The following is an 18,707-nucleotide window of genomic DNA, read 5'->3' as shown; positions in this document are numbered from 1 at the left end:
TGGAAGCCAGTGGAGGGAGCGGAGGAGCGGGGTGACGTGAGAGAACTTGGGAAGGTTGAACACCAGACGGGCTGCGGCGTTCTGGATGAGTTGTAGGGGTTTAATGGCACAGGCAGGGAGCCCAGCCAACAGCGAGTTGCAGTAATCCAGACGGGAGATGACAAGTGCCTGGATTAGGACCTGCGCCGCTTCCTGTGTGAGGCAGGGTCGTACTCTGCGGATGTTGTAGAGCATGAACCTACAGGAACGGGCCACCGCCTTGATGTTAGTTGAGAACGACAGGGTGTTGTCCAGGATCACGCCAAGGTTCTTAGCGCTCTGGGAGGAGGACACAATGGAGTTGTCAACCGTGATGGCGAGATCATGGAACGGGCAGTCCTTCCCCGGGAGGAAGAGCAGCTCCGTCTTGCCGAGTTTTCTATAATGTAATGTTTATTGTTTGTCTTTGTCTACATGTTTATCTATGTTAACAACAAGCAATGGAAATATATCAGAACAGGGAAGTTGGGGAATAATAACATTGTACGGAATACATTTGTACTGTAGTGAAGCCGTCTCTAGAGCAACGCAAGGTCTCTTTCATAATCATGTGAAACGTCAATTGCTATGGAAATTCTGGGATGTGTTTTTCTATGGAAATTATGTTAAATGTATATATAATGCAACTATGATGGTGATGCGATTATGGGATTACAATTATCATTCTGAATATTAAGGCGATACTCACTTCATGTTACACACATAGACACTCAACCATACAACTTGTCTGGGTTATTGTTTATTTGGACATCATACATTATAGTCTTACTCTTATCCAGACATCATACACACTCACTAAATCACATCCATTATCACACACATCAACCTACTCACATTTACTACACACATAATATCTTGACTACATGTTCTAACATCTGTGGCATTGGCGTACAGACAAACAGGCAAGGGAATAAAACAAATATTGCTAGAACCTGTTTCTTGAATTCTAAACATCAGTCATTTGAAATCTCTAATTTTGACTGTCATAATACAGTAACTTGTGGCAGTAACTTTATAGGCACTAATTATGGTCAATTTAGACTGAGAATAGTATATAGATATGGTATTGGGTATAGCCAGTTATAATTGTAATGGTTTAGCAGATTATAAACAAAGATCAGTCTTTACGTGACTGAAAGAAAAGGAATATAACATATACTGTTGACAGGAAACTCACTCTATATCCTTTGATGAAGTTGCTTGGAAAAAGGAATGGGGTAGTGAAATAATTTTCTGTCATGGACAAAAGACCTCAAAAGGTGTGATATTAATGAACAAAAAATGTTAATCTGAACTTGCAAATAGTCAGGAATGATCTGCGAGGAAGGTGGATCCTTTTGTACGTGAAAGTGAATGAAAAACCGATATGGGTCATTAATCTATATGGTCCAAATCAGGATGATCCATACATTTAAAAAAAAAAAATATACCAATCTATTTAAATTACAGGCAACAAACGATCAAATCATTATGGTAGGAGACTATAACACAGTGTTAAGTACCTCATTGGACCGTAAAGGAAATCACTCTACAAACTATCATCACTTAATTAAGGAAATCACAAATATTATGGACACATTAGAAATAGTGGATATTTGGAGAATCTTGTTTCTCATGGTCTGAGAGTCCTTTAGGTGCCTTTTGGCAAACTCCAAGCGGGCTGTCATGTGCCTTTTAACTGACAAGTGGCTTCCATTTGGCCGCTCTACCATAAAGGCGTGATAGGTGGAGTGCTACAGAGATGGTTGTCCTTCTGGAAGGTTCTCCCATATCCACAGAGGAACTCTGGAGCTCTGTCAGAGTGACCTGGTCACCTCCCTGACCAAGGCCCTTCTCCCCCGATTGCTCTGTTTGTCCAGGCGGCCAGCTCTAGGAAGAGTCTTGGTGGTTCTTCCATTTAAGAATGATGGAGGCCATTGTGTTCATGAGGATGTTCAATTCTGAAGAAATGTTTTGGTACCCTTCCCCAGATCTGTGCCTCAACACAATCCTGTCTCGGAGCTCTACAGAAAATTCCTTTGACCTCAGGGCTTGGTTTTTACTCTGACACGCACTGTCAACTTTGGGACCTTATTTATATAGACAGGTGTGTGCCTTTCCAAATCATGTCCAATCAATTGAATTTACCACATGTGGACTCCTATCAAGTTGTAGAAACATCTCCAGGATGATAAATGGAAACAGGATGCACCTAAGCTCAATTTCGAGTCTCATAGCAAAGGGTCTGAATACTTATGTAAATAAGGTATCTGTTTTTTATTTTTAATACATTTGCTAACATTTCTAAAAAACTATTTTTGATGATAATTTTTTATGGAATATCTACATAGGCGTACAGAGGCCCATTATCAGCAACCATCAGTCCTGTGTTCCAATGGCACATTGTGTTAGCTAATCCAAGTTTATCATTTTGAAAGGCTAATTGATCATTAAAAAAACCTTTTGCAATTATGTTAGCACAGCTGAAAACTATTGTGCTTATTAAAGAAGCAATAAAACTGGCCTTTAGATTAGTTGAGTATCTGGAGCATCAGCATTTGTGGGTTTGATTACAGGATCAAAATGGCCAGAAACAAAGAACTTTCTTCTGAAACTCATCAGTCTATTCGTCAGTCAGTACTAGCGAAATGCATAGCACTCAGAATTAAAGAGGTTTTACCAGTATTGTTCATCCTGATCAGAGGTTTTTTACATGGATGTTACATTGGAGATAATATACGACAACTATTAGAAATAACAGAACAACATGATACATCTAAAAAGCCAGGCCTGGTATTTATAACGTATTATGAACTGTCCTTTGATAAAGTAAGATTGGATTTTACTTATAATTGCCTGGATTTTTATACATGTCGGTAATTCTCTTTTAAAATGAGTAAAAGTAATATATAGCAACCCCATGTGTAAAATAGTAAATAGCGGCTACATCACAGAGTTTTGAATTGTCAAGAGGCATTAAACAAGTGTGTCCGCTGTCACCATGTCTACTCGTTATGAAATGCTAGCTATTAATGTGATGAAGCAGGGATACCCCTCTGGACTAGTAATGTAACTTCTCGACTCTAAATAAATACTGGGTCATTGCTACATTACACACTGACCTTTCTCCATCTCCAGGTGCTGGTCAAAGGCTTTGGTGTCCACCTGAGGGACTTGTGCAGCAGCAACGGCACCAGAGTAGAGGACTTTGTGACCATCACAGACAGCAAGGTGTCCAGTCTGGTCCAGAAGATGCTCTGCGTGTCCCCAGGCTCCTGGCTCAACCAGGCAGAAAGCCACTTCCTCCACAACCTGGACTTCCTCAAACCCATACGGGTAAGAACAAATGGGCACTAGGCACATTATTGTTTTTCTCCATTAAAGACCAAATCCAGGTGACTTAATCACTGACATGCACAGTGTCGAGAAACAAAGTGTAGGGGGGGGAAAGCAGAAGATCAGAAAGAAAGTGATAAGTGTAGATGGAGGCATGTTGTTGCTTGTCCCTGTCGACCTACCTCTAGTTGTAGCCTGGTGATATGTTTCAAAACTAACTGCCATCAAAGAGAGGATTTTGGCCCCTCAATCTTAAAATGGTAGTCATTTATTAGTATCACTTCTCTCTGAATCCTAGTTTTATAAAGGTCACTTCCAATTCCACACCTTTAGCACCAGTGTCAGGGAATTATATCATTAACATCCTTGCAATATGGTCATTTTGCCCAGAGATTAGATCATGAATTGAATTCAAAAAGGCAGAAATTGCACGTCAACGGCATATTTTGTAACGTTTATAGATGGAAAACAAGGTTCCTAGAAACCAGACAGAGAAGTTAGTGTGATTTCTATCTATAAAAGTGCTGCAGATTGTATCACCTTGTCAGTCAGGTACAGTTTGACTGCCCACAATGATAAACATTAAGGAGTCAAGGGCAACATGTTCTTCTCTGACCCCTGTCCCCATTCTGACATGCCACCAAGGGTCAGTTTCCTTATTCTGATGATAGTTTTATACAAGAAACAGTGTGTTTGTGTCCCTCTTTTGGTTCTTCTTTTTGTAGCCTTTAGGGAACAAGACATGATAAACAAGACCTTAGGGCATATAGGGTGCTATTAAATCGAAATATTATGTTTTTATTGTCTCAGTCTGGAAAGTTGCAGTGAAATGTGTTGTTTTACAGGGTCAGCCATAGTAGTTTGGCGCCCCTGGAGCAAATTAGGGTTAAGTGCCTTGCTCAAGGGCACATTGACAGATCTTTCACCTTGCCGGCTTGGGTATTGAAACCAGCAACCAGTAATTAACTGTCAATTAACATAAACACGTTTAGCATCTCCTTGCTTCCACGCTTAGCCGATAAGCCACTGATGCAGACCTTTGAAACATCTACATTTTAAGAAGTTAAATAAATATATTTAATATAGGCTACATTATCACAATAAATCCATTATTTATTTTAGACAGGTCTAAAACAATATATATGATGAAAATGTAGTCTATTTCAGAAGAACAGAGTAGCATATTCTGAGTTGTCCTTATGTTAGGCCTTGATCTGGCTATGCCATATGTCTGTGGGCTACACTAGTTAATTTAGCAGACAAGATTTGCTTAGAATTCCGTGCCATTATTTAATTTCATTTTATAATATGAAGTATAAAATTGAACATAACTGAATAAAATAGAAAGGCTATTTTCCCCAAACGGTCCTCGAATATGCTTAATTTAGAGTTATTTATGCAACTTTAGTTGTGAAACAAACGTTAGACTAAATGTTTTGAGGATACATTTTTAATATGCAAGCATCGCCAGCTAAGCTTTTCCTAAAGTAAACTGAATTAAATTAACACAATTATATAGTCTAATTAGCCTACTACTGTCTCTACAGAAATAAATACAATTATACAAAATAGGTTACTAAAGCATGATTTGGCCAGAGGATCATGTAGCTTTTCAATTGTGGAAAGGCACATTTTGGGCAGATTATTGTTGAGTTGCGACTTCTGTGGAAGGTAGAGAGGCCAAGCCAGGCATATCGCAAATATTTCAAAATACAAACGCAGGAATACATAGTTTGGAAAGCAAATGGTTATTGTTGTAAATAGAAGACGATGAAAAGACTAATCTTTCGTTTAGTTATCAAAAATCTCTGCCTAATCGAAGGAACAACAGTATAGCCTATCTGATTGGCAATATCCTAACTGCGCATATTCACTATTTAGGCCTACAGTATCTGCAAATGTGAAGATGCATGGAATGCTTTATTATGAAAGTGCATTTTTATGGTGACAATTTGCTTCCCCAAACTTGAAACTGCAGGCATCTCCTATGTCTGCCAGGTTCTAAAGCAGATTCATGTGCTTCAGAATTTAGCCGTAAACATAGCAGCACACGCTGGGCATCATTCACAATTGATAATATATCGTCCACAAGGGATAATATTGTCACTCATCAGACTATTCTTAATTTAATGTTGTCTTTACATATACTAAATAATATATGTGTGGAATTAGTTTTGATTTAGACTGGACCATTATCATGCACCTGTCGGAAAAGGGGTCTCTTTCTTGCCAGGTAGGCTACTCCTGTTGTAAAGCAAAGCAATGTGCTTAATATTAGGAAAGCTGATAAATAAATATAGTAGGCCTAGCCTATAGAAATCTGATGGGATCCTCTTTTTAATAAAGGCCATCAGAACTCAGTTTTCTCAAGCAATTTCATAGCCTATAGAAATGTTGCGCAACATGAGCTCATGGGCCCTCGTGAAGTGTTTGATGTGATTTTCGATAGCATTTACATTGATGTCAGAGTGATTAGCGGGACAATAGATCACGGAGTACCAGGCCATTAGCGACTGGCAGTTAGCAAGTTTGGTAGGCTACTAATGACCATCAGCAGCATCAGAGCCCAGTTTTGGAGAAGCCTAGTTACCGTGACTAAATGATCATCTGGAATTTGACTGCAGTCACCACGTGACAGCTAGTGTGGCGGTAATACGGTCGAAGTAACAGCCCTAATCACCACTGACTTCTCCAAGGCCTTTGACAAAATCGACCACACCATCCCCATTGAACGCGACCTGCCCTCACAACATGGCTCTGCAGTTTTATGCCCATCCGCAAACAACAGGTACACTTCCAAGACAGCCTCTCAGACTGGTAGGAGCCAACGGGAACTCTTCTGGGACCTCTCATCTTCCTTCCGGTCATAGACAGTGCAGCCCTGGATGTCGACAGCAGGTGGAAATATGTTGACAATATATCTGGTCAACACGTGGACAATAGGAAACATCAGCACACCACAACAGCCCTGAACAACTTGGACACGTGGGTTCATGCAAGCAAAATGTTACTGAACCCTGCCAAGTGCACGGTGACCTTCACAAGAAATCCACCTGTCCCATGCTCTCTCCGGATCGAGGGTCAGGATTTCAAAGTGTGTGATGGTGTGAAGATTTTAGAGGTAAAGTTACAGAAGGACTTACAATGGGGTGAGCAGGTTGTTACTATGGTAACCAAGAGCAACAGAAAATGTTGTATCCTCCAACCGCTTTAAAAGGTTCCATGTGCCACAGGATGAACTGGTGAGCATTTACACCAGCTACACATGCCACACCCTGGAGTATGCTGCTTCTGCTTGGAACAGCTCACTGACCCAGGCTTATCCTGATGACCTGGAGACTATTCAGAAAAGAGCGTGCCGCACCATCCTAGGAGGATACTCCAGTTATACTGAGGCACTTCAGACCCTGTCCTTACCCCGGTATCATGAAAGACTGCACTGACCTCGCTGTCAGCCTCCTAAAATGTAAATTCAGAGACTGGCTACCCCACTGACCGAATCGCAGTGACAGGCAGGAACACCCACAGTCAAAACAAACCAAAGTCTAACTAATGGGTCACCAATCCCTAACTGAATGGGTCACTAATAAATAAAGTTTAAAAAATATATATATATATTTTTAAATGTAATATTTCTGCTCATTGCATATTAAAAATGCTTTTAAACTGCAGGACATTATTGATAAAAAAATGTTTACTCTTATGTTATTGTTGTTACTTTCATATTATTGTATAGATATCAAATGTTATTTGTCACATGCGCCGAATACAACAGGTGTAGGTAGACCTTACTGTGAAATGCTTACTTACAAGTCCTTAACCAACAATGCAGTTTTAAGAAAAACAAGAGTTTTCAGTCTGTATTGACTGCTATATGAGTGTAATAATTCAAAGTTGAAAACAACAGTCACTGTTCTTCTTTTCTATGTGTGTGTGAATTGACACTTCTTCCCTCCACAGAAAGATGTGAGGACTGACCCTGAAGCCGTCCAGCAGGTGGCCAAGGCTACAGACAAACTCCTGGAGAGCCTGGGCTCCCTGGCCTTGGAGGTAGACAATCACTGTCATCACTGCAGTTTATTACATGATGAAAAGGTTTTCTGTTGCCCCCCCTCCCCCGTTATGATTGGCCCAGTACATTTCTTGTTTATAACCATGTTTCTTTTTATCACTGTCTTAACGAACACTCCTGCCTAAGATCAACAGTTTGCTGTTGGCTGGACCACAGACAGAAAAGGCCCTTAGATGTACACTGAGTGAACAAAACATTAGGAACACCTGCTTTCCAAGCTATGATTCCTTATTGATGTCACTTGTTAAATCCGCTTCAATCAGAGTAGATGAAGGGGAGGAAACAGGTTAAATAAGGATTTTTAAGCCTTGAGACAATTGAGATATGGATTGTGTATGTGGGCCGCTCAGAGGGCGAATGGGCAAGACACAATTTTTAAGTGTATGGTATTAGGTGCCAGGTGCACCGGTTTGTGTCAAGAACTGCAATGCTGCTGGGTTTTTCACTCAGTTTCCTGTGTGTATCAAGAATGGGGTGCAACTCAAAATTAGGAAGGTGTTCCTAAAGTTTTGTACACTCAGTGTACAGCAGTTTTTTTCTCCCCATCATTACAAAATGGCCACCACATATTTCTCACCCCACCCCAACCTTTCATCTAGTCTTATTTGAAGTTTCACAGCATACAGGAGGAGAGGTTGGCTTAAAAACAGCACGTGGCATTGTGCTGTCCCCCTCAACTCCCTGCAGTATTTGTTTGTTGCCTGATAACCTGACCCAATTTGTTTGGATTGCTAATACATGTAGCTAGAAAGTCAATTGGAGAGGCAGTTGGTCCCTAGACGTTTGAGCAACAGCTTAATGTCGAGGACAACTGTTGGCCAATGTTCTAATGTGATGATAATCACAGTTTCCTCCTGTGAAAGACATGAGAACAGAAGAGGAAGGAGGCATTCACCTCTTTCAATGAAGTCAAGTACTGTAGGCCTGACACATATGTTGAGGATATCTCTTATATTGCGAATATCTCTTCTCGTTGTGTTCTTGCTATTTTCTTGCTTTGTCAGTTATACTGTCCTCCACAGCAATAGAAAACGGCCTTGTAAGTAACTTGGCAGTAACTGTATTGGTATCAAGTGTCTCTGAGCCTAGATTTCCTCAGGAGATAGATGACTGGGAACAGCTGAACAAAGAGAGAAGGGTTTCTAAACAAGTTAGCGGGCAAGTCCGCATTTACGCAAAGGAGTTAACTTTAGCTGACAAGGTGAATGCATGCCCCTATGACAACAAACAGGAGGTTATAAGACTGGCTCAATGGCGGGCCTGACTACCCAAGTGTTGTGTCTGTTTTCTCAACCAGTCAGTGCTCTGTTGATTACTCTGCTTACAACAATAAGGATAACCCCCTAGAAGTATACATAGATTCTTATGTCCGCAAACACATGGTATGTTGCAGCTGCATACCCATGTCATAAACATTTCGCTACACCCGTGATAACATCTGCAAAATATGTGTACGTGACCAATAAAATGAGATTTGAGCTATGTAGAACTGCTATGTGGTGTTTATGAAGGCCCTTAACTACAGTATAGTGTACAGTCTTTAGGAGTTACTAAAACAACCCCAGCGCTTCATAGACACACTTTGTTGTTCGTTGTTGCCCTCTAACCCCAGCAATGTATCTGAAGATGTCAAGAAACTCTAAGTCACTAAATATTACTTGGTTTGGCACATTACCCTGGAGTTATGTAGTGGTATGGCCACTCGACCCCAACCAACGCCCTAGAAACAACTCAGGGGTCCAGAGCTCCTGTTGTGTGGTTATGACTTATTGTGTGAGAGTTCAGTGTGTACAGCTGTTTCCTCCGTGTCTCTCTCACACACACACACACACACACACACACACACACACACACTCTGTTCCAGGTGCGCCACCTTGGCTCGATTGGAACCATGTGACTGCCTTCTTGCTGTCGTGGCTGTGCTGAGTCAGGTCCGTCTATATGGAGAGGAGGGAAGGAGAGGAGATGGGAGGGCCTGACTGGCATGTATGTATCCACATTGTCAAATAGGCTCTGGGAGAGTCAACAGTCGGGACCACGTCTCCTCCTCCTCCCCAGTGATGAATGACCGAGAGTAACCTTTTCCCTTTGGCACTTATTTTCTTCTCACTCCTGACTTTCTTTGTTTTCCCATGCTGGGTGAGGAAACCAGCTTTAGAGAGCGAAGAAAAAGAAGGATAGAAATAGATAGTGAGAGAGAAGAGGTCAAACATAGAATGGCAATTCTGCCACAAAAGTTCTAGCTTTTCTGTGCAGACATAACAGGACACATTTGTTAGCACTGTATTGTGTGAATGTTGTTACTAGGCGTTGTGCATTACAAGGCATTAGGACAGTTAGCACACACGCTTTACAGGCTTCTTGTGAGGTCTGTTGTTGTGTTTTTAATGCTAAGTCTGCTCCTAGTCTACTCTGAGTCTCGCCTTTTTATAATTCGGTATGAAGATACATTTTTGACCAGAAATGCAAGGTAGCAAAATCAGGCTGTTGTAAAAATGCGCTGGTCAGCCAAGGAACCATTATTACCAACCCCATTATTTGTATTTCTACTTTGCACATTATTCCACTGCAAATCTACCATTCCAGTGTTTTACTTGCTATATTGTATTTACTTTGCCACCATGGCCTTTTTTCACTCACCTCATTTGCTCACATCGTATATAGACTTGTTTCTACTGTATTATTGATTGTATGTTTGTTTTACTCCATGTGTAACTCTGTGTTGTTGTATGTGTCGAACTGCTTTGCTTTATCTTGGCCAGGTCGCAATTGTAAATGAGAACTTGTTCTCAACTTGCCTACCTGCTTAATTAAATAACGGCGAAATAAATAAAAAACCAAGGTAGTAAAATACCATAATAGCGTTAAAAAGAAATAATAATAATAATGAACAATAAGGCATTAACACACAAGGGGCGTGTATTACTGTGGTTTTAGCATGGCTGTGCTGAGGTACTAGGTATAAGGCGAAGACTAACACACAGTCATTACAACACATTTACAAGTTGCCTTATAACAATATGTATTCATTTCACCATGTCAACAAGCTGGTCTTGAATCACAATGAATTGCTCCAAGTCCAGGTCACATTCCCATTTGCATCCTACAAGATGACCCCCTGACCCCATTTGCTAACATCGCACTCATTTGTGTCCCAAATAGCTGGCCAGCATGAAGAGTTGGAGAGACCTGCGTAACGAGATCATCTTCCTCAAGGAGAACGCCACATCCTCCCCCAGCCACATGTACCAGGCTGTGTCGCGCATCGTCTGTGGCCATCCCGAGGGTGGCGGACTAAAGATCAAGTCCCTCAACTGGTACGAGGACAACAACTACAAGGCTCTGTTCGGCAACCACAACACAACCAACGGGGAGGAGCCAATCTCTGCCTACGACAACACATCCAGTAGGCAACTTCTCCTTTATGTTAATGTATTTCAGTGATATTCCATTTTTTTTTAGCGGGGAACCGATTTCTTTGCTAGTTGTGACATTCTTGTCTGGACCTGACGTCATTGTTCCTTCTGTGACCCCCTCCAGCTCCATACTGTAATGCTATGATGAGGAACATGGAGTCCAGCCCCGTGTCCAGGATGATCTGGCAGGCCCTGAAGCCTCTGCTCATGGGCAAGATCCTGTACACCCCCGACACCCCAGCCACACAGAAGATCATCCACGAGGTGTGTATAAGTTATACTATACCTCTTAGTTACAGTACATCACTGGTCCCAGTAGTAGTTTTAGCAGAACACCAACAGTCCCAATCTTGCCCTCTCCTTCAGGTGAACAGAACATTCCAGGAGCTGGGGGTCCTCAGAGAGCTGGGGGGCATGTGGGAGGAAATTAAGCCCAAGGTCTGGACCTTCATGGAGAGCAGCGAACACATGGACCTAGTAAGGGTATGTCTGACTAATCTGGTGTCTCTACTACAGCCAACATTACTTATGTTATCCTTGTAGAGCACCATTGTAGAATACCTTATACAATATTTTCTTTTCAGTTTTGAAATGCTTTTGGCTTGTAGAATGGCATCTGTAATAATAAGTCAGAGACAACACCCATGACAGGACACAGTAACAGAGGAAGTAGCAATACAACAAAATACATGATGGGAAGCAGCCCTTTCAGATGGTCAACACTGGCATCCTGTGGAGAGATGCGGGACGGTACCACAAAGTCCCCTCACAGTCACTCTCCTGCTCTTCCTTCCTCTCTCCCAGACCCTATTGAAGAACAATGGCACTGGCAGCTTCTTCACCTCCAAACTGGCGGGCTCAGAGTGGACTGTGGAGGACGTCTCCAACTTCCTGACCAAACATTCGCAGGACACGCATCCCCACGGTACAGCCGTCACCTGGAGGGAAGTCTTCAACGAGACGGACCAGGCCATCATGAGCATATCCCACTTCATGGAGGTCTCGCTCTCTTTCATTGTCTCTCTATGTGTCGCTCACGCACACACACACAGTCACTTGGCCCCTTTCTTAGCCTCAGTTCAATTTTGTTCTCTTTCTGGTAATGTCCCCATTCAGCACCTTCTGCAATACATACCAATTACATAATTGCGGGCGTTAAAACAACAAGTGAAACACATCAAGGTGCTTTGGGCCTGAGAGTTTTCATTCAAGTCATTGCCCTCTCTTTGTGGAAACAGTAGTCAATTGCAGCCATTTTACTTTGCCCCAACCTCTTCCACTGTATAATGGGAAATGGCAAAGAAAAACACAGCTGGACCAAGTTAGCCAGGAACCTGATGAACATTCCATTTAAAGCCCCCCCCCCTTCCAGCATGTGAATAGATCTGCTAGTCCTGGCCAAGACCAGATGAGGATAGGCCTTTAACAAATGTGTTTTGTTTGTTTACAGTGTGTAAACCTGGATAAGATGGAGCCCGTGGCCAATGAGGAAAGGATGGTCAACAAATCCATGGCGCTCCTGGACGATAGGAAGTTCTGGGCGGGGATTGTGTTTCCAGATATTGAGGCCAACAGCTCTGAACTGCCGGCCAACGTCAACTACAAGATCCGCATGGACATCGATAACGTGGAGCGCACCAACAAGATCAAAGACGGGTATGTTGATTCAAAGCGCCCCAATCTATCTACTAGATGTATTGGACAGTGTTTTATGCCTGTGTCATTGGGGTCATTTTGAACACTCACTTTATTTTTTTGTGAAGGGGGATCACTTTCAGCTTTTTGGTCAAATTTGAATTTGTTGTGAACCTTGCTCCTTGGGAGGGAATGAATTTGTAAGAGGTTTACAGGAAGGGGGGTTTATGCGTTGCTTCTTTTCTCTCTTTACAGATATTGGGACCCTGGTCCTCGTGCTGACCCATTTGAGGACCTGCGCTACATCTGGGGTGGCTTCTCTTACCTCCAGGACATCATCGAGCATAGCATCATCACAGCAGTAACTGGCGTCAAGGAGAAGACGGGAGTCTATATCCAACAGATGCCCTACCCCTGCTACGTGGACGACATGTGAGTCACACCGAGCAGGATTTGACCTTAGCCACTCAACACAGATCCCAGGTGAATAACTGCAAGGCTTTAAAATGGCTTCCATTTCCTCCTTTGACCTATGACCTCTGTCCTCCAGCTTCCTGCGGGTGATGAGTCGCTCCATGCCCCTCTTCATGACCCTGGCCTGGATGTACTCTGTGGCCATCATCATCAAGAGCGTGGTGTACGAGAAGGAGGCAAGGCTCAAGGAGACCATGAGGATCATGGGATTGGACAACGGCATCCTGTGGTTCAGCTGGTTCATCAGCAGCCTCATCCCCCTGCTAATTTCTGCCGGCCTGCTGGTTGTGCTGCTCAAGGTATTGCACTGTATCCCAGGATTTAGGATGACAATGATCCTTTTTCGCATCACAATATTTCAGTGATATCAGTATTTCAGTGATATTGGTATTTCAGTGATATTGGTATTTCAGTGATATTGGTATTTCAGTGATATCAGTATTTCAGTGATATCAGTATTTCAGTGATATTGGTATCGTGACAATAACTTGTCTTAATATTTTATGTTGATGTGAGAATGTTTTTTTTTGTTTTCTGATGTTAATTGACTTCCTCTCTATTTACCAATGAGAATCCTCCCTCTCTCTCCTCTAATCAGATGGGGAACCTGCTGCCCTACAGTGACCCCGGCGTCATCTTCCTGTTCCTGGGTTCTTTTGCCGTGGTAACCATCATGCAGTGCTTCCTCATCAGCACAATGTTTGCCCGTGCCAACTTGGCGGCGGCATGCGGGGGCATCATCTACTTCACCCTCTACCTGCCCTACGTCCTCTGTGTGGCCTGGCAGGACTATGTGGGCTTTGGGGCCAAAATAGTCGCTGTGAGTCATGCTTTTATATGTACTAGACATTTTGAGTTGATGTTGGTTGTCCACATGTGACATTTTATAAGAGGAGCCACTTTCATTAAGTTATTAAGTGTAGTGCCACTACAAACAGGGCAGCTTTTTCTTTCAAATGTGTTTGTAATGTAACTCTTTTGTCACATCATTGTTTTTTCTGCTGCTGGTTACCTCCTCAGGCTCATCATCTTATTGGCATTGTTGTTGTATATGATACACTATATGTACAAAAGTATGTGGCCACCCCTTCAAATGAGTAGATTTGGCTCTTTCAGCCACACATGTTGCTGACAGGTGTATAAAATTTGAGCACACAGCCATGCAATCTCCATAGACAAACATTGGCAGTAGAATGGCCTTACTGAATAACTCAGTCACTTTCAATGTGGCACAGTTTGTCACATTTCTGCCCTGCTTGGGCTGCCCAGTCAACTGTAAGTGCTGTTATTGTGAAGTGGAAATGTCTAAGAGCATCAATGGCTCAACCGCGAAATGTTAGGCCATACAAGCTCACAGAATGGGACTGTGAAAATCATCTGTACTCTGTCGCAACATTCACCACGAGTTCCAAACTGCCTCTGGAAGCAACGTCAGCACAAGAACAGTTCATTGAGAGCTTCAGGAAATGGGTTTCCATGGCCGAGCAGGCGCACACAAGCCTAAGATCACCATGTGCAATACCAAGTGGTGTAAAGCTTGCCGCCACTGGACACTGGAGCAGTGAAAACGTGTTCTCTGGAGTAATGAATCACGCTCCACCATCTGGCAATCCGACGGGCGAATCTGGGTTTGGTGGATGCCATGAGAACGCTACCTGCCCCAATGTACAGTGCCAACTGTATAGTTTGGTGGAGGAGGAATAATGGTCTGGGGCTATTTTTCATGATTCGGGCTAGGCCCCTTAGTTCCAGTGAACAAAAATCTTAATGCTTCAGCATACAATGATATTCTAGATGATTCTGTGCTTCCACCTTTGTGGCAACAGTTTGGGGAAGGCCCTTTCTTGTTTCACTATGACAATGCCCCTGTGCACAAAGCGAGGTCCATACAGAAATGGTTTGTTGAGATCGGTGTGGAAGAACTTGACTGGCCTACACAGAGCCCTGACCTCAACCCCATCGAACGCCTTGGGGATGAATTGGAACGACGACTGTGAGCCAGGCCTAATCACCCAACATCAGAGCCCGACCTCACTAATGCTTTTCTGGCTGAATGGAAGCAAGTCCCCGCAGCAATGTTCCGACATCTAGTGGAAGGCCTTCCCAGAAGAGTGAAGGCTGTTATAGCAGCAAAGGAGGGACCAACTCCATATTAATGCCCATGATTGTGGGAATGAGATATTTGACAAGCAGGTGTCCACATAATTTTGGTCATGTAGTGTATTAACATCTCTCCTTCTCTACAGAGCCTGCTGTCCCCAGTGGCCTTTGGCTTTGGCTGTGAGTACTTTGCCCTGTTCGAAGAGCAGGGCATCGGCATCCAGTGGAACAACCTGTTCAATAGCCCCATGGAGGAGGACGACTTCAGCCTGACCACCGCCATCATCATGATGTACTTCGACTCCTTCCTCTACATGGTGATGACCTGGTACATCGAGTCCGTCTTCCCTGGTAGGTGTCCATGAGCTGAACTATTACACTGTAATGGATCTGTTAGGGTACCATTTTGTTAGGCTTATGTTGAAGCCACTTGCATTGTATTGTATTGTTTAGTTGTTTGCATTGTCTGAATGTATGTGTTTTTTGTGGTCTCCGTCAGGTCAGTATGGTATTCCCAGGCCCTGGTATTTCCTCTTCTCCAAGTCCTACTGGTTTGGAGAAGGGGAAAACAGGAAGACTGACTTCAGTCAGAACAAGAGAAGGAGCTGTGAAGGTAAGACCCCGATTTAACTCCGATGCAGAACAACTGATTATCCACATGGTGGGCAAATTAATTTGAGCAGTTGTGTGTTTATTCAAGCAAAAGAAAATGTGATGGTCATTGTACCCCATTTGAATTACATTATGTTGTGTTGTGTCTTCAGCTGTCTGTATAGAGGAAGAGCCAGCCCACCTGAAAACTGGTGTCTTCATAGAGAACCTAGTCAAGGTGTACCGGCACGGGAAGAAACTGGCTGTGGATGGGCTGACTCTGGGCTTCTATGAAGGACAGATCACCTCTTTCTTGGGCCACAACGGAGCAGGGAAAACCACCACTATGTAAGAGCAATGACATACAACTGGTGCCATCTGTGAACAATAGCCCATACAAATTTAGTTGAAAGTTACATTTATACATTTTAAAAGGAGTTCATCTGGTATTGACATCTTTGTATTTGTCAGGTCGATTCTAACGGGACTGTTTCCGCCTACCTCTGGCACTGCTTACATCATGGGAAAAGACATCCGATCGGAGCTGAGTGCTATTCGACAGAGTCTGGGCGTTTGTCCACAGCACAACGTTCTCTTCAGCATGTAAGTGTTCCCAGTCCATCATATTAGCAACCAGTTTTAACAGAAAGTTCATTATAATGACCAAAAACAGGAAATCTTTATGTCAATAGTTACATTGGTTTGTTATGAGCAGTTGTTATATGAAGTCTAACGTGTTTGTTTTTGGGTTTGACCAGGCTGACCGTCGAGGAGCACATCTGGTTCTATGCTCGCCTGAAGGGTCTATCTGAGGAACAGGTGAAGTCTGAGATCGAACAGATCCTGATAGATACTGGCCTGCCGCACAAACGCACTTCCAGGACCAGCACACTGTCCGGAGGGATGCAGAGGAAGCTCTCTGTGGCTCTGGCCTTTGTCGGGGGGTCAAAGGTTGTGATTCTGGACGAGCCCACTGCCGGGGTCGACCCCTACGCCCGCAGGGGCATCTGGGACCTCTTGCTCCAATATCGTCTAGGTAACCACTAACTCCTTACCTCTTTTTAGCAGCAATGCATAACAAACTACTGGGGGGAGTCCTGTGTGATAACTCACTGTTTTCCCTTCTCCTCTCCAGGTCGTACCATCATCCTCTCCACCCACCACATGGACGAGGCGGACATCTTGGGCGACCGCATTGCCATCATCTCCCACGGCAAGCTGTGCTGCGTGGGCTCCTCCCTCTTCCTGAAGAACCAGCTGGGTACAGGCTACTACCTCACCCTGGTCAAGAAGGGCCCAGAACCTTTCCTCAGCTCCTGCCGCAACTCCTCCAGTACCGTCTCCTTAACTAAGAAGGAGGAGGATTGTCCCTCTGAGAGCAGCTCTGACGCAGGCCTTGGCAGCGAACACGAGAGCGAAGTAGCTACCATAGAAACTGCTCAGGCAGCTTCCATCTGTGAAAGTGCCTTCGTGCCCCCCGACGTCTCCCTGATCTCCAGCCTGATCTTCAAGCACGTCCCGGCCGCCCGCATGGTGGAAAACCTTGGCCACGAGCTCATCTACGTCCTACCCTACGGCGCCGCCAAGGACGGAGCCTTCGTGGAGCTCTTCAAGGACATGGACAATCACCTCCCTGACCTGGGCATATCCAGCTATGGCGTCTCCGACACCACCCTGGAAGAGGTACAACTACAATAGATTATTAAATGGATAACGGGATGGATATCTCGTTTCTAGATGCTCAAAGTGCTTTGCATTGCATTGGGGAATAGTGTTTGATATCTGTCTTTTCTATCTCCTCATAGATTTTCCTGAAAGTGGCAGAGGACAACGGAGTTGACACTGAAGTTCCCTCAGGTAAGAACCCTTTAGAAATCGCCTGTGGGTATGACTCTGATTATTAAGTCTTGAATGGTTCTCGAACATGTCAGCATCTGTTAATTGTTGTTATTTTGTATGTGTTTTTGCCTAGACGGTACACTCCCCCTGCGCAGACGTCGTAGAAATCATGCCTTTGGTGGAGGAAATGCCTTCGGTGGAGACCACCAGAGCTGCCTTAGACCCCAGATTGATGACGACAACAATGAACATAACGACTCGGACGCAGACCCAGAATCCAGAGAGACAGACTTCTTGAGCGGATCGGACGGTAAAGGCTCCTACAAGGTGACGGGATGGAGTCTGAAGAGGCAGCAGTTTGTGGCCTTGATTTGGAAGAGGTTTCTGTACGCTCAACGCTCCAGAAAAGGTTTCTTTGCTCAGATTGTACTCCCTGCTGTGTTTGTGTGCATTGCCCTGGTCTTCAGTCTCATCGTCCCACCTTTCGGAAAGTACCCCAGCCTGGAGCTGCAGCCATGGATGTACGAAGAACAGTCCCTCTTCATCAGCGATGACGCCCCTGAAGACGCTAGCACACAACGGTTATTGAGTGCCCTCACCGAAGGACCTGGGTTTGGAACGCGCTGCATGGAAGGACAGCCCATACCGTGAGTCTCAATATGCCAGGGTCTAACAAAATGGTTATTTCCATTTGTACAATTTCTCCCGTCTTTGAGGAAATAAATATGACAGATAGGTGTATGATAAGGCACATATTTTCAATGTTCTTTAGGAGATAATGACTCTCAATCTCTCTCTCTCCCTCCTCTCTCAGTGACACTCCCTGTACGATGGGTGACGAAGACTGGTCCATACCGGAGGTCCCAGAGACCCTTCTGGAACTCTTCCGCACAGGTAACTGGACCATGGAGGAGCCGTCCCCCGCATGCGCCTGCAGCTGTGACGGCCGCAAGAAAATGCTCCCTGAGTGTCCTGCTGGAGCCGGAGGACTGCCACCCCCTCAGATGAAGATCAGTGAGACAGACACCCTGCAAAATCTGACCAACAGAAACATCTCTGACTATCTGGTGAAGACCTATGCAGAGATCATTGGGAAAAGGTATCACCTTCATATATATATTGCATATCTTTTATAACAGTGGTATGATGTAGTATGTACAATGATTGAGTTATACAATTGTCTTTGTATACCTGTCTAGCCCAAATTGCCATTAAATAATTATGCT

At 43.9% G+C, this 18,707-nt stretch overlaps 1 protein-coding gene across 1 annotated transcript in view; it reads left to right on the top strand.

Moving 5' to 3' along the window:
• LOC115130742 (phospholipid-transporting ATPase ABCA1-like) overlaps positions 1-18,707 on the top strand; it is a 42,460-nt gene that overhangs the window by 17,867 nt on the left and 5,886 nt on the right. The window contains exons 7-25 of the mRNA XM_029662161.2: positions 3,157-3,354; positions 7,315-7,404; positions 10,589-10,832; positions 10,967-11,106; positions 11,209-11,325; positions 11,647-11,841; positions 12,293-12,498; positions 12,733-12,909; positions 13,028-13,250; positions 13,550-13,771; positions 15,198-15,402; positions 15,551-15,664; positions 15,816-15,990; positions 16,114-16,245; positions 16,401-16,678; positions 16,778-17,325; positions 17,448-17,499; positions 17,615-18,128; positions 18,296-18,580. Of these exons, the coding sequence (XP_029518021.1) occupies positions 3,157-3,354; positions 7,315-7,404; positions 10,589-10,832; positions 10,967-11,106; positions 11,209-11,325; positions 11,647-11,841; positions 12,293-12,498; positions 12,733-12,909; positions 13,028-13,250; positions 13,550-13,771; positions 15,198-15,402; positions 15,551-15,664; positions 15,816-15,990; positions 16,114-16,245; positions 16,401-16,678; positions 16,778-17,325; positions 17,448-17,499; positions 17,615-18,128; positions 18,296-18,580 (4,115 nt within the window). The remainder of the gene's footprint in view (positions 1-3,156; positions 3,355-7,314; positions 7,405-10,588; positions 10,833-10,966; positions 11,107-11,208; positions 11,326-11,646; positions 11,842-12,292; positions 12,499-12,732; positions 12,910-13,027; positions 13,251-13,549; positions 13,772-15,197; positions 15,403-15,550; positions 15,665-15,815; positions 15,991-16,113; positions 16,246-16,400; positions 16,679-16,777; positions 17,326-17,447; positions 17,500-17,614; positions 18,129-18,295; positions 18,581-18,707) is intronic.

This window comes from Oncorhynchus nerka, linkage group LG6 (genome assembly GCF_034236695.1).
Source record: "Oncorhynchus nerka isolate Pitt River linkage group LG6, Oner_Uvic_2.0, whole genome shotgun sequence".
Lineage (NCBI taxonomy): Eukaryota > Metazoa > Chordata > Actinopteri > Salmoniformes > Salmonidae > Oncorhynchus > Oncorhynchus nerka.
The sequence above is the reverse complement of the archived record's forward strand: the minus strand, read 5'-3'. Positions and strand labels throughout refer to the sequence as shown.